Source organism: Balaenoptera ricei, chromosome 17 (assembly GCF_028023285.1).
Source record: "Balaenoptera ricei isolate mBalRic1 chromosome 17, mBalRic1.hap2, whole genome shotgun sequence".
Lineage (NCBI taxonomy): Eukaryota > Metazoa > Chordata > Mammalia > Artiodactyla > Balaenopteridae > Balaenoptera > Balaenoptera ricei.
Window position 1 is genome coordinate 42110640 of NC_082655.1, and position 13561 is coordinate 42124200.

A 13561-nucleotide genomic window follows, 5' to 3' on the forward strand; every position below is an offset into this window, starting at 1 on the left:
TCAAACTGCACAAACATATCCATGTAGATGTTCTCAGATTTAAGAAATATGCCTCATCTGTCCTAGGATGTGGTCTGTAGCCTCAGCATGAACATCATGTCTGACCGTAGGCAGCAAATAAATATTTTTCGAATTGAACCATAATCCCGAAGCAAACTTGGAAGAGCTCAAGGAGAAACGCAAAAGCACTTGCGCAGTGATTCGATAAGGTCGTCCAATCAGAGTCGAGCTGGACGGGGATCTGCGGAAGGAAGGTAGTGCGCACGCGCGATGAGCTCGTCCGCAATTGGCAGCGCTGAGGCGGGAACCTTGAGTTGCTCTGGCGTTGAGGGAGCGCTGTCTCCCCCGGTTCCTCCTGGCTGGTGGCGCAGCTTCCTTCGGAACCTCTCTGGTGCGTCCCAGGAGGGGGAGGCTTGTGAGGCTGCGACAGCCTGTAGACTTGTGTGGGGCAAAGAGGGGAGAGGCGCGGGAGCAGGCCTCCGACGGAGGAAGGAAGGAAGACGGCGGAGCTCCTGTGGCCGCCTCCTGCGGGTCTGGGAGCGCGGAGGGGTCTCAAGTGTGAGGGGCGCCTTCGCTGCTGGCCGTGGGGTGGCTGGTGGCGGAGGGCGCGCCGCGGGGGTGTGTTTGTGGTGGGGAGGCCGACGCGAGAGGCGACTCCGGGCGGTGGTGCTTCCGCGCCCGCACTGCGGTCAGCCCGCTCGGCTTCTGTGGCGCTTGGGTTTCTTTCCCCAGGACTAATCTCCACTCTCCTGCACGGTATTAATTAATAGTAAGTAACGGAAGATTTCTGTAGGCCGGTTTAGCGGGGCCACAAAATCAAAGGAGCGACCTAAGCCACGAAGCGAAATAACTACTTCCTAATGTAGTTGGAAGGCGAAAAGCAGAAACAGCAGGGGGAGGTGCGTAGCTGGTTCTTGACTGTTTTATTTGCATTCTTGCATCCTAGAGATTTTTTTTTTTTCATCCTAGAGGTTTGATGGTTGCACCCCATCCCCCCTTCAAAGCCAAAGCGAATCCACAGATTATGGTCATAATCCCCTTTGTCGAACTTCATCCTTTGCTATCCCCCCTCGCGGAAACTCTGCTCTCATAGGACCTTATGTATTAAACATCTAATAATGATTATCATAGATAGTAATATTACAGGTAACATTGAGTGCTTACTGTGTGTCAAATTTTGTTCTAAGTACTTTAAGTATTTCATTTAATCCTCCCAACAATCTTATGAGTAATTATTGTTGTACCGCCTGTCATAGATGAGGAAAGGGAGACACAAAGAGGTTATGTAAACTGTGCAAGATCACATGCTTGGAAGTGTCAGTCCAGATTTATATTCAGGCATTTGCCTCCAAAACTGTCTTCTTAATTATTACACAGTACAGTGTATTAAATTGCCAAGTGCTGTAGGCCTTCTGATGTGTCATCAGCCTGGATTTGCCATTTTACTTGGGAGAACAGAAGCAGTAGGTGTTAAGAGTGTAACAGATGTTGGAGCATCACAGTAGGGCTGCCAGATGGGCGTTATTTTTAGGGCCTGGGAAGAGGGCTCAAATAGCACTAATTTAAGAAGTAATAAGGATCCAGAAGCATTTAGGGGGAAATATACTGATGTCTGCAGTTTACTTTGAAATGCATCAACAAGTTAAATGGCTTGATGGATGCCTAAGGTCATACATAAATGGCAGAGCTAGAAATCGAGACAAGGCAGGCTGGCTCCAGAGTGCCCTGTGCTGCTTCTCACACGCCTGCATACTCAAGTTCATTATTATTTTCTTTAGTTTACAGGTTAAATAGAAGGGTCGAAAAATTAGACATTGTGTATTAGATGTAGAAAAGTTTAAGGGTTTAAGGTAGTGATTCTTAGAATTTAGTGTTGAAAGAAGTTTTAGCAGCTAGTCTGTTCTCTTTATTTTATAAATGAGGAAGTTGATATACAGAGCGTTTAAATAGCTTGCCCAAAGTTTCTAGTTACTGTATTTTTCTAGTGTTCCTTTTAAAAAGGTGTCAGTCTGCAGGTGGGTCTGACTAAATGTAGAGAATGGAACCTATTACATTTCATGATGTGGACATCATTTTTTTTTAAAAATTTTAATTAATATATTTTTATTTTTGGCTGTGTTGGGTCTTTGTTGCTGCGCGTGTTGCTAGGCACGCGGGCTTCAGTAGTTGTGGCACGCAGACTCAGTAGTTGTGGCTCACGGGCTCTAGAGCACAGGCTCAGTAGTTGTGGTGCACGGGTATAGTTGCTCCGCAGCATGTGGGATCTTCCCGGACCAGGGCTTAGAACCTGTGTACCCTGCATTGGCAGGCAGATTCTTAACCACTGCGCCACCAGGGAAATCCCTGGACATCATTTTTATTAATGATATCTAGAATTTATTACGTTAAGTGGACTCATCATTATTTTATTTCAGTTGAGCTGTGGTTGTCTAAAGGCCTTGAGTTTTTCATCTGAACTTCCCATTGTTCTGTTTCATTTGACTGAGTAACTGAGTCTAAATGCAAGGCCTAACATTTACCTGTTTTTAAGTCATCTTGTTGCAGTTAGCTTTTGTCAATTTCAAATTTATTTCAGTTACATTTCTAGAGACATGTAATATTCTGCTGACCTATTATAAAAAGGAAATGAGGTTGATGAGGTTATTCTGGCATGACTTGTTTGGAAAGAATCTGTGCTGACTATTGCTACTAGTAAATACTGCTTCTAAAGTAAACAAATAATCACGAACAATCTATATAATAATTTGATGTAAGATTGTGCTAATAGAGATCTGTTTTGCCCTTTGTTGACCTTAAACAAATAGACTGCAAGTTAATTCTCTAGCAAAAATGGGTTTATTCAGGATAAGCAAAGAACTGTAATTCAGAGTCTGCAACGACGGTGAGCCACATGCAAGTCCTGCACAACAGAGAGAGAAGACTTCTTTTATAGCGGGGAAAGGAAATTTATTTATTTATTTATTTATTTATTTTCTATTTATTTGTTTATTTATTGGCTGCTTTGGGTCTTTGTTGCTGCGCGCGGACTTTCTCTAGTTGCGGCGAGTGGGAGCTACACTTCGTTGCGGTGCGTGGGCTTCTCATTGTGGTGGCTTCTCTTGTTGCAGAGCACGAGCCCTAGAGCGTGCGGGCTTCAGTTGTTGCAGCACACGGGCTCAGTGGTTGTGGCTCACGGGCTCTACAGCACAGGCTCAGTAGTTGTGGCACACGGGCTTAGTTGCCCCATGGCATGTGGGATCTTCCCAGACCAGGGCTCGAACCCGTGTCCCTTGTATTGGCAGGCAGATTCTTAACCACTGTGCCACCAGGGAAGCCCAGGGAAAGGAAATTTAAAGGGCTATGGTAAACAAAGAGTTCAATGGAGGAATTGAGAATTTGAAGTATCATGGCTTTTTATTGGCTGAGCTCTTGCCAAGCAAGAAGAGGAGCTCTTTCTTCTTCCTGTTGGGCTCTGTTGTCTCATAGGGCATGAGAGCTCGCTCTTCTTGCCTCCTAACTCTGTTATAATTGAGGTTTCTGTTTATTAATTTTTACATTTTCCCCTTTTGATCAAGGTCTTTCTCTGAATGCATCACTGATCAAGAGTCAGGTTTTCCAGTTTCAGCAGCTTTCTGTCCCTTAATGCCAGGAAGGGCCTTTCCTGGGTGAAGTGTCCCTTGTTGGAGGGGAAAATGCACAGATTGGAAAACTATTGAGGTCACATTTGAGTAACAAGGAGGAGTAGGAGAAAGAACTCTCAGGCACTTTTTATCTAAAGTCCATATGTCATCAAGATTTTAGACATTGAAGATCATCTGAAGTGTTATGTCATCAACAAAGGTGTGGCAGACAAATTTCCAACACGCCTGGTTTGGATATCCTTGGAAAGCTGTCTCATCAGATGTCATCTGCTTCAGTTCTGGGAAATCTTTACTTTTGGGTCACCAGATGATGTGCTGTCCAGTCAGGGTTTGGTGCTTTCTTTGGATATGTCACGTGAATCCAAGTGTCCCCTGGAGTTTGGCGGCACATTGGTTGGGTAGTATTACCTGATAGGGGGCTTTCCATTGAGGTTGAAGAGAGTTCTTCTGGAGGCGTATTTTCTAATAGATGAAATCTCCAGGTCACAAAGTGTGATGGTTAAGGTCTTCACTTCCTGAGAGTGCACTGTGGAAAGATTGCTCTACCAAAACATTGTTATTTTTTTTTTTTTTTTTTTTTCATTGTTATTTTTAATAGAAGCAATTTGGCCTTTGCATTATTGGACTATCTCTTCTTTTATTAGTTGTGTTCAGAAGAGCCAAGTGCCTTGAGAGTCCTGTGACTCTCAAAGGGTGAGAGTTTATGAGTTCCAAAAGGGGTAGATGTGAGATTTAGAAGGACCAATGGCAATGCTTTTGGCCAAGGTATTTGGAGGGCCTCTACAAATTTTGTCAGTTGAGTCTTAATAATGCCGTTAGTGTGTTCGACTAAACGAGAGCATTGAGGGTGGTAAGTGCAATGAAAGTGCTGTAGAACTGGCCAGACAGTGCAGACTTGTTGAAGTGCCTGATGAGTAAAATGGGTTGCTCAAATATTTTGAAGTTTGAGGTTGGGGCAATCTTTTCCAAAAAGGCTTTAGCCACAGAAGAGGTGGTAACTTATCTGTAAGGGAAGACTTCAGTCTGGTGTGAAAATGTACAGACCATGACTAGAACATGTTCATATCCTTGAGATGAAGGAAGTTGTGTGAGATCCATTTGCCAGACCTCAAATGGTCCAGTGGCCAGTTTAAAATATCTGTGAGCAGTACCAACAGGTTCCCTGGGTTGTATTTTGGACAAGTGGGACAAGTGAGGTAGGCACTTTTTTGCAGCCTTGTTAATATTTCCCCACAAATATCGATTCATGAATGCCATCGTTTTGTCAGTAGACCAGTGGTTTAATGCATGTACAGTGGTTAGGAGTGGGAATTTTAGAGTCTCCAGTAGTCTGGGTTGTTATCTGGTCTAAACCAGAGCTTTCTCTTTTTATCAAGCCGTCAATTGTTGAATTTCCAATCTTGTTTTTCCTTTTCTGAGGCCCATTGTTGGGCTTGTCTAGCCAGTTTTTCTAAGTTGCCATTTGGGAGAATATCCGTTTGGACCATGAGAAACGTTTGGCTGCCATTGGTTCCTTTAAGGGCAGCATTCCTTGTGGAAATGTCAGCTGGGTGATTTCCCTTAGCTTCCAGAGAGTCAGGTTTAACAGAATCTTAATAATGGCTAATGTGGCAGGTAAAAATAATGCATCCAATAACTCCTGAACATAGGAGCCATTTAAAATTTTATTTCTGCTGGAAGTAAGGAAGCCACATTGCTTTCACAGCGTTCCAAAATCATGAGCTACTCTGAAAGCATATTGACTATCAGTATAAATATTTACAGTTTTCCCCTTGGCTAAAGTACAAGCCCATGTAAGAGTATATAATTCAGCTTGTTGGGCTGAAGTAGTAAAGGTGCTGCCCCAGCACTGTCAAAAGGAGTTGCAATATTGTCACTCTCTCAACCATCAGTGAACCGTAAGATGTCAGTGTTACCCAAAGGAATTTCCTGCAGATCATTCACAAGGATTCAGGAGATGATCCCTCATCCTTAAGCAGTCATGAGGGACTTTGCTGACAGAGGGGAGAAGAGTAACGTGTGTCAGGTTATTACACTGTAAAAGTGTTATGTAAGGAGTGGTTAACAAAAGGAGGTGAGGCAGCTGACTGAGAAATGTTGAATGTGATGAGACTTTAGGAGGATTTCTACTGCATGAGGTACAAAAATGGTTAAAGGGGATCCCACAACTTTTTTCTTTGTGGTCCTAATCAAAAGGGCAGTGGCAGTAATGGCTGTAATACCCTATGGGTTGATGGTGGTCCCTGTGTTTTTGGATGAGTACTGCAAGGGCATTTCCTTCCTTTTCATATACAGAAAGGAAAAGAGGAATCTGATAATTGGGATGCCCAAGGGCAGGTGGGTTCATCAAACCCTTGTTTAAGACCTTAAAGACTCTCTTGTCTGGTTCTTCCCATGACATTGGTTCCGGGTTGTTCTTTAGTAAAACATACAGAGGATTGGCCATAAGAGAGAAATTTAGAGTGTTATCAGAGTGATAACCAACTAGCTTGAGAAAACCTCACAGTTGACACTTAGTTTTGGGTTTTGGGAAACTTTGGACGCTGTGAAGGCTATCTGGATCTATGTGGAGCCCTTGTTCTGATATCAGATGCCCTAAATTTTGAACCTGGGTTTGGGCAAGCTGCGATTTTTCCTTGGTGATCTTATGTCCCTTTAAGGCTAAAAGCTTTAGCAAGTGGTTGCTTTCTTCCAGTGAGGTGGCTTGAGAAGGAGAGCAAAGAAGCAAATCATTCACATATTACAGCAAAGTAGAACCTGTAGGGAACTTTATATCATCCAGATCAGACCTTAGGATTTATGAGGAATAAGGAGGACTCTCAGTAAAACCCTGAGTTGTTGATTTCACCAGAAGCTAGCTATTTATTTATTTATTTATATATTGCTGTGTTGGGTCTTCGTTGCTGCGCGCAGGCTTTCTCTACTTGCGGCGAGCGGGAGCTACTGTTCATTGCAGTGCACGGGCTTCTCATTGCTGTGGCTTCTCTTGTCGTGGAGCACAGGCTCTAGGTGCGTGAGCTTCAGTAGTTGTGGCACGCGGGCTCAGTAGTTGTGGCTCGTGGGCTCTAGAGCGCAGGCTCAGTAGTTGTGGCACACGGGCTTAGTTGCTCTGTAGCCTGTGGGATCTTCCCAGACCAGGGCTTGAACCAGTGTCCTCTGCATTGGCAGGGGGATTCTTAACCACTGCGCCACCAGGGAAGTCCTTTATGATGTTGATGTTGTTGCTTTTATCAGTGGCTCAGCCATGCAGGAGCCAAGCCAAAGGCAGCTCAGCAAAGCTCTAGTGAAACAGCCTAGTTCTGCAGGAATGAGCCCGAAGGTTTAACAGTGCAGTTCCACCAGAACAGCCCATTTCAAAAGGAATCTGGCCAAAGGCTGAACCGGCACATTTCCAGTGAAACAGCCCCTGTTCCACAAGGAATCAGGCCGAAGGCTAGTGCAGTTATAGTTGAAACAGCCTGATTTTTAAAGGTGTCAGGCCAAGTGCCAAATGAGTACTCACAGACAGAACAAGGCCTTAAATAGAAAGAATGGGCCCTTAAAATAGATCCCGAATAAAACCTAGAGAGCTTCAAAACACAAAGAGGGTGGAAGCTCAGATCCAGGAGAAAGACTTACTCTTGAATCTCAGGGTTAGGAAGAAAAGCAGTGGGCATCAATGGACTCTGTGTGGGTACTGCATTTGTTTGCTCACCAGCCTTGAAGTCATCAGGGGTCTTCTCTGGATCCCAGTCTGGGCCACCAAAATGTTGACTTTAAGCAAATAGACTGCCAGTTATTTCTCCAGCAAAAATGGGTTTACTCGGGATGGGCAAAAAATTGCAATTTGCGGTCTGGAACCATGGTGAGCCAAGTGCAAATCCTGCACAACAAGGAGAGGAGAGCACTTTTATAGAGGGGGGGGGAAAGGAAGTTAAGAGGGCTATTGTAAACAGAGTCCATTGGAGGAATTGAGAGTTTGAGGTATAGTGACTTTTCTTTTTTGGGGGGAGGTGGGGTCACACCGTGCCCCCTGCAGTGGAAGTGGACCACCAGTGGACCACCGGGGAAGTCCCAGTAGTGGCTTTTCATTGGCTGAGTTGTGACAGTCTTATTGGCTGAGCTCTTGCAGGCAAGAAGAGGACTCTTTCTTCTTCCTGTTGGGTCTCTGCTATCATCATATAGCGTGAGAGCGTCCCTGTCTGGCCTCTGGTCTGTATTTTTTTTTTTAATTAATTAATTAATTATATTTATTTTAATTTATTTTATTTTATTTTTTTTGGCTGTGTTGGGTCTTCATTTCTGTGTGAGGGCTTTTTCTAGTTGTGGCAAGCAGGGGCCACTGTTCATCACGATGCACGGGCCTCTCACTATTGTGGCCTCTCTTGTTGTGGAGCACAGGCTCCAGACGCGCAGGCTCAGTAGTTGTGGCTCACGGGCTCAGTTGCTCTGCGGCATGTGGGATCTTCCCAGACCAGGGCACGAACCCGTGTCCCCTGCATTGGCAGGCAGATTCTCAACCACTGCGCCACCAGGGAAGCCCTAATTATATTTATTTTTATTTTTGGCTGTGTTGGGTCTTTGTTGCTGAGTGCGGGCTTTCTCTAGTTGCGGCCAGCAAGGGCTACTTTTCATTGTGGTGTGTGGGGTTCTTATTGTGGTGGCTTCTCTTGTTGCAGAGCGCAGGCTCTAGGCGCGTGGGCTTCAGTAGTTGTGGCACATGGGCTCAGTAGTTGTGGCACATGGGCTTAGTTGCTCCATGGCATGTGGGATCTTCCCTGACTAGGGCTTGGACCTGTGTCCTCTGCATTGGCAGGCGGATTCTTAACCACTGCGGCACCAGGGAAGCCCTCTGGTCTGTATTTTAATTGAGGTTTCTGTTTATTAATTCTTACACCACTACTAATCCCTCAAACTATATAAAGCCTGGTTATTTATCGAATACTCATGTATGTCATCATTTTTAAGTTGCTGTAATTGGGAAATGTCTAACCATCAGTGATGGCGTGTCACAGCTTAATTGGCTGCAGTTCTTTTTTTTTTTTTTGTAGAAAATTGGAAATACATAGGAAAGAACTCAGAAGAAATTTAAAAATTACTGGTAATTCTAACATCTAGACATAGTGTTAATGTTGTGGCATGTGTTTTTCTAGTCTTAAAAATCTTTATAGATGTGTAATTTACAGTTTATAATTCAATGCGTATACTTAGATGAGTTTTGACAAACTTGTAATCACACTACAATCTGATGCAGGTTATCTCAGTCACCCCGAAAAGTTCCTCATGCCCCCTTGCTTTCTAGACTTTTAAAAAGTACAAACACACATACTATTTTTTTGTCTATTTTTTTGTTTTATAAAATTGGAATGATGCTGAACATGTTTGGTAGCCATTTGTGAAATTAAAACATTATTTTTAGAGCAGTTTTAGGTTTACAGCAGAGTTGAGGGGAAGGTGGAGATTTCCCATATACCCCTGCCTTCCCTCATTATCAGCATCCCTCACCAGAATGGTACATTCGTTACAGTTGACACACATAAGCACCCAAAGTCCATAGTTTACAATAGTATCCATTCTTGGCATTCTACATTCTGTGGATTTGGACAAATATATAATGACATGTATCCATCATTAGGGCATTATACAGAATATTTTCATTGCCTTAAAAAATTCTGTGCTCTGCCTTTGCATCCCTGCCCCTCCCCTAACCCTTGGCAACCACTGATCTTTTTACTGTCTCCATGGTTTTGCCTCCATAGTTTTTCAGGATGTCACATTGTTGGAATCATACAGTATGTAGCCTTTTCAGATTGCTTCTTTCATTTAGTAATATGCATTTTTGGTTCCTCCATGTCTTTTCATGGCTTGACAGCTTTTTTTTTTTTGAAGTGTGGAATAACATTCCATGGTCTGGATATACCACAGTTTATTTATCCATTCACCTACTGAATGCTTGGTTGCTTTCAAGTTTGGCAATTATGAATAAAGTTGCTATAAACATTTGTATGCAAGTTTTTGTGTGGACATAAATTTTTAACTCTTTGTTGAAAGGAGTTATCCTATGTTAAAAGTATGTTCAGTTTTGCAAGAAAGTGCTAAAGTGTTTTCCAAAGTGGCTGTACCGTTTTGCATTCCCACCAGCAATGAACAAAAATTCCTACTGCTCCACATCCTCAACAGCATTTGGTGTTGTCAGTGTTCTGGATTTTCTTCATTCTTGGTGACATATGATGTGGAGCATCTTTCCATGTGCTTATTTGCTATCTGTATATCTTTTGTGATATGTCTTTTAAGGTCTTTGGCCCACTTTTTAACTGGGTTGTTTTCTTATTGTTGAGTTTTAAAATTTCTTTGTACGTTTTGGATAATAGTCCTTTATCAGATGCACCTTTTGCAGATATTTTTTCCCAGTCTGTGGCTTGTCTTTTCATTCCCTTGACATTGCCTTTTTTCAGAGCAGAAGTGTTTAATTTTAATGAAGTCCAGCTTATCAATTATCATCTTTCATGGATTGTGCCTTTGGTGTTGTAGTTAAAAAGTCATCACCATACCCAAGATCATCTGGATTTTCTTCTATATTATCTTCTAGGAGTTTTATAGCTTTGCGTTTTACATGTAAGCCTCTGATTCATTTTGAGTTAATTTTTGTGAAGGGTGTAAAGTCTGTTTCTAGATTCATTTTCTTTGATGTGAATGTCCAGTTGTCTCAGCACCATTTGTGGAAGACACTGTCTTTGCTCCATCGTATTGCCTTTGCTCCTTTGTCAAAGACTGTCTTTATGTGGGTCTGTTTCTGGCTCTCTGTTCTATTCTATTGATTCATTTGTCTATTTCACCAATACCACACTGTCTTGATTACTGTAGCTGTATGTTAAGTCTTAAAGTCAGGTAGTGTCAGTTCTCTTTGTTCTCTTCTTTCCATATTGTGTTGGCTATTCTGGGTCATTTGCCTCTCCATATAAACTTTAGAATCAGTGTGTTGATATCCACAAAATAACTTGCTGGGATTTTAGTTGGGATGGTATTGAATCTATAAAGTTGAGAAAAACTGACATCTTAACAATATTTAGTCTTTCTATCCATGAACATGGAATATCTCTCCATTTATTTAGTTCTTTGATTTTGCTCAGCGAAATCAGATTTCACAGCCAAAATCTTTTGATTTTTCCCCATATAGATCTTATACATGTTTTGTTAGATTACACTTAAGTGTTTCATTTTTATGAGGTGCTGATGTAAATGGTATTGTGTTTTTAATTTCAGATTCCACTTATTCATTGCTGGTATGTTGGAAGACAGTTGACTTTTGGATATTAACCTGGTATCTTGCAACCTTGCTAAAATAGCTTTTTGTAGCCATTTTTTATTTGATATATAAAAAACATTTCTCATTAAACATTCTTTTTTTTTTTAATTTAAGGACTTATTTTTTATTATTAACTTGGAAGTATTTTTGATACCAGTTTTTAATTATTATTATTATTATTTTTTTAAATTAATAGCTACTTTATTTATTCATTTATTTTATTTATTTTTGGCTGTGTTGGGTCTTCGTTTCATGTGAGGGCTTTCTCTAGTTGTGGCAAGCAGGGGCCACTCTTCATCGCGGTGCGCGGGCCTTTCACTATCGCGGCCCCTCCCGTTGCTGGGCACAGGCTCCAGACGCGCAGGCTCAGCAGCTGTGGCTCACGGGCTCAGTTGCTCCGCGGCATGTGGGATCTTCCCAGACCAGGGCTCGAACCCGTGTCCCCTGCATTGGCAGGCAGATTCTCAACCACTGCGCCACCAGGGAAGCCCTAATTATTTTTTTAATGTTTATTTATTTATTTGGTTGCACTGGGTCTTAGTTGCAGCAGGTGGGCTCCTAAGTTGTGGCATGCAAACTCTTAGTTGCAGCATGCGTTTGGGATCTAGTTACCTGACCATTGATCGAACCTGGGCCCCCTGCATTGGGAGCGCAGAGTCTTATCCACTGTGCCACCAGGGAAGTCCCTAAACATTCTTTTAAAATGTGATATTTTCCCCATTAATGGCTGTAGAATTATTTATATAACAAATACTGAATGCCTTCTTGTGTTGGTACTGGCAATATAGTGATGAATGGAATGTAAGACTTCATGCCGGATCCAGGAGTTTACAGCTTGGGGGAATTAATAGGTAGTTTCATTACAGTGTGAAAAGTGCTTGGGTAGTGCACACATAGGAAGGGTCTCTAATCCAGTCTTTGAGCAGAGATAAAGAGGGCTCATAGTTAAGAGTCCTAAAGGATAAATTGGAATTAATCAGGCAAAGGAAAATGCATAAAGGCATTCCCAGCACTGTAGAGGGGAAAGTTTGTTCAAAGGCCTAGAGGAAAAGAGAACATGGCTTGCTTGGGAAACTGCAGTACTACTCACCATTTTAGTGGTGTATGAAGAGAGTGTGTTCCATTTTGTGGATGTGACATAACTTATTTATCTAGTACCTTCTTATGGATATTCAAATTTCCTTTTTTTCTCTTACTATAAGTAATATTGGCATGATTACCTTTATACATAATTCTTTGAGTATATCTTTGGTAATTCCTTAGGGTAAATTCCCAGAAGTGGAATTTCTGGATTAAACAAATAATATTGGTAGCCATGTACATCGTTGTTGATGCCATATCTTGTGTAGTGTTTTGTGAGATTACTTTGAATAAGAGTGCTTACTGCCATCCATTGCAGAAGCATGATGTGTGCATGTAATGTTCTTGCCTTTTTTATCTGTCTCACCTGTTCCTGGTGGAAATAATATTGAGCAAAAGTTTGGAAACCTGGTTCTAGTCTCATGATTTATATATTTAAAATATCCCACTGTTTTAAAAGGAAACTGAACTGTAAATGTGTTCTTTTAATTGCCAGGATTTTATTCATTCATTCAAAAATATTCTTTAGTGATTATAATGTATCTGGCTTTGTGGTCGAAGCTGCTTACAGAGTGGTGAAGAAAACAAGAATGATTGCTACCCTCATGCTGTTTATGGATTAATGGAATAGAAAAAAAGCAACATGCTCGATGTATGTCTGTGAATAATTATGTTTCTTTTGATTTTGAAACTACTATCTAAATTGAGTTTAAGGCTTTATAATCATTATCTAATCTATAGTTTTATCAAAATTGATACAATATATGCTCAGGTTTACACCATGTAATTTAAATCTTAAATATTTTTCAGAAGCCTTTTGTGATGGAAAACAAAATGTTACCAGCTGTTGAATTTGTTTCCTAAGGCTTTTTACAGGCTTATTCTCTTATATTTTTAAAGATGTCGTGATTGTAGTGATGATATACTTGGAGGTGATTCTAATCTGACTTATGATTAAATCATTTTTGTTTTGGGTATTTTTCAGGTTAATACTGCTGAATATGAGACGATCGGCAGCACCAAGTCAGTTTCAAGGGAATCCCTTCAAAAAGCTAAAATTTATACCGCCAGCAAGAAGTAATCCAAGTCCTAATGAAGAGGTTACAAAGCTGAATTCAGATATAAAATTATTTGAGGTAAAAAAACAAAACAAAACAAAACAGTAAAGGAAGTATAATCTAGAGAAGCATGTATTTTTTTTTAAAAAGTGCCATTTAAACAGGTAATAATACTTAATGCCTATAGGAATTTTCAGTATCTCTGATAAATTCTTCTAAAAACCTTAGAAATAATGACTAAATATATATATTTTAAAGGAACGACATAAAATAAACTTGGGTTAGGTCTGTAAAATAAACTTTTGGTAACAGTGAAAAATACCTCTGCAAGGGAAGGAGTGGAGATTCTTGTTAAAAAAAAAGTTGTTCTGATCAGTGTTCTTTTTAAAGGTACCACATAAATAAGTGAAAACTTTACATAAGGCAATTTAAAGGGAAAACATATAAATAATGCTTTATATCACTGTTCTGGACACTTCCTTTCATTTATACTTGTAAAAAGTAAGTGCTTGAAACAG

The 13561-nt window shown here is 41.1% G+C and overlaps 1 protein-coding gene across 1 annotated transcript in view; it reads left to right on the forward strand.

The window, feature by feature from the left end:
- The first annotated feature begins 306 nt into the window (after nucleotides 1-306).
- RAD54B (RAD54 homolog B) overlaps nucleotides 307-13561 on the forward strand; it is a 112243-nt gene continuing 98988 nt past the window's right edge. Inside the window, exons 1-2 of the mRNA XM_059901323.1 lie at nucleotides 307-391; nucleotides 12971-13121. Coding sequence (XP_059757306.1) covers nucleotides 12987-13121 — 135 coding nt within the window. The 5' untranslated portion in view covers nucleotides 307-391; nucleotides 12971-12986. The remainder of the gene's footprint in view (nucleotides 392-12970; nucleotides 13122-13561) is intronic.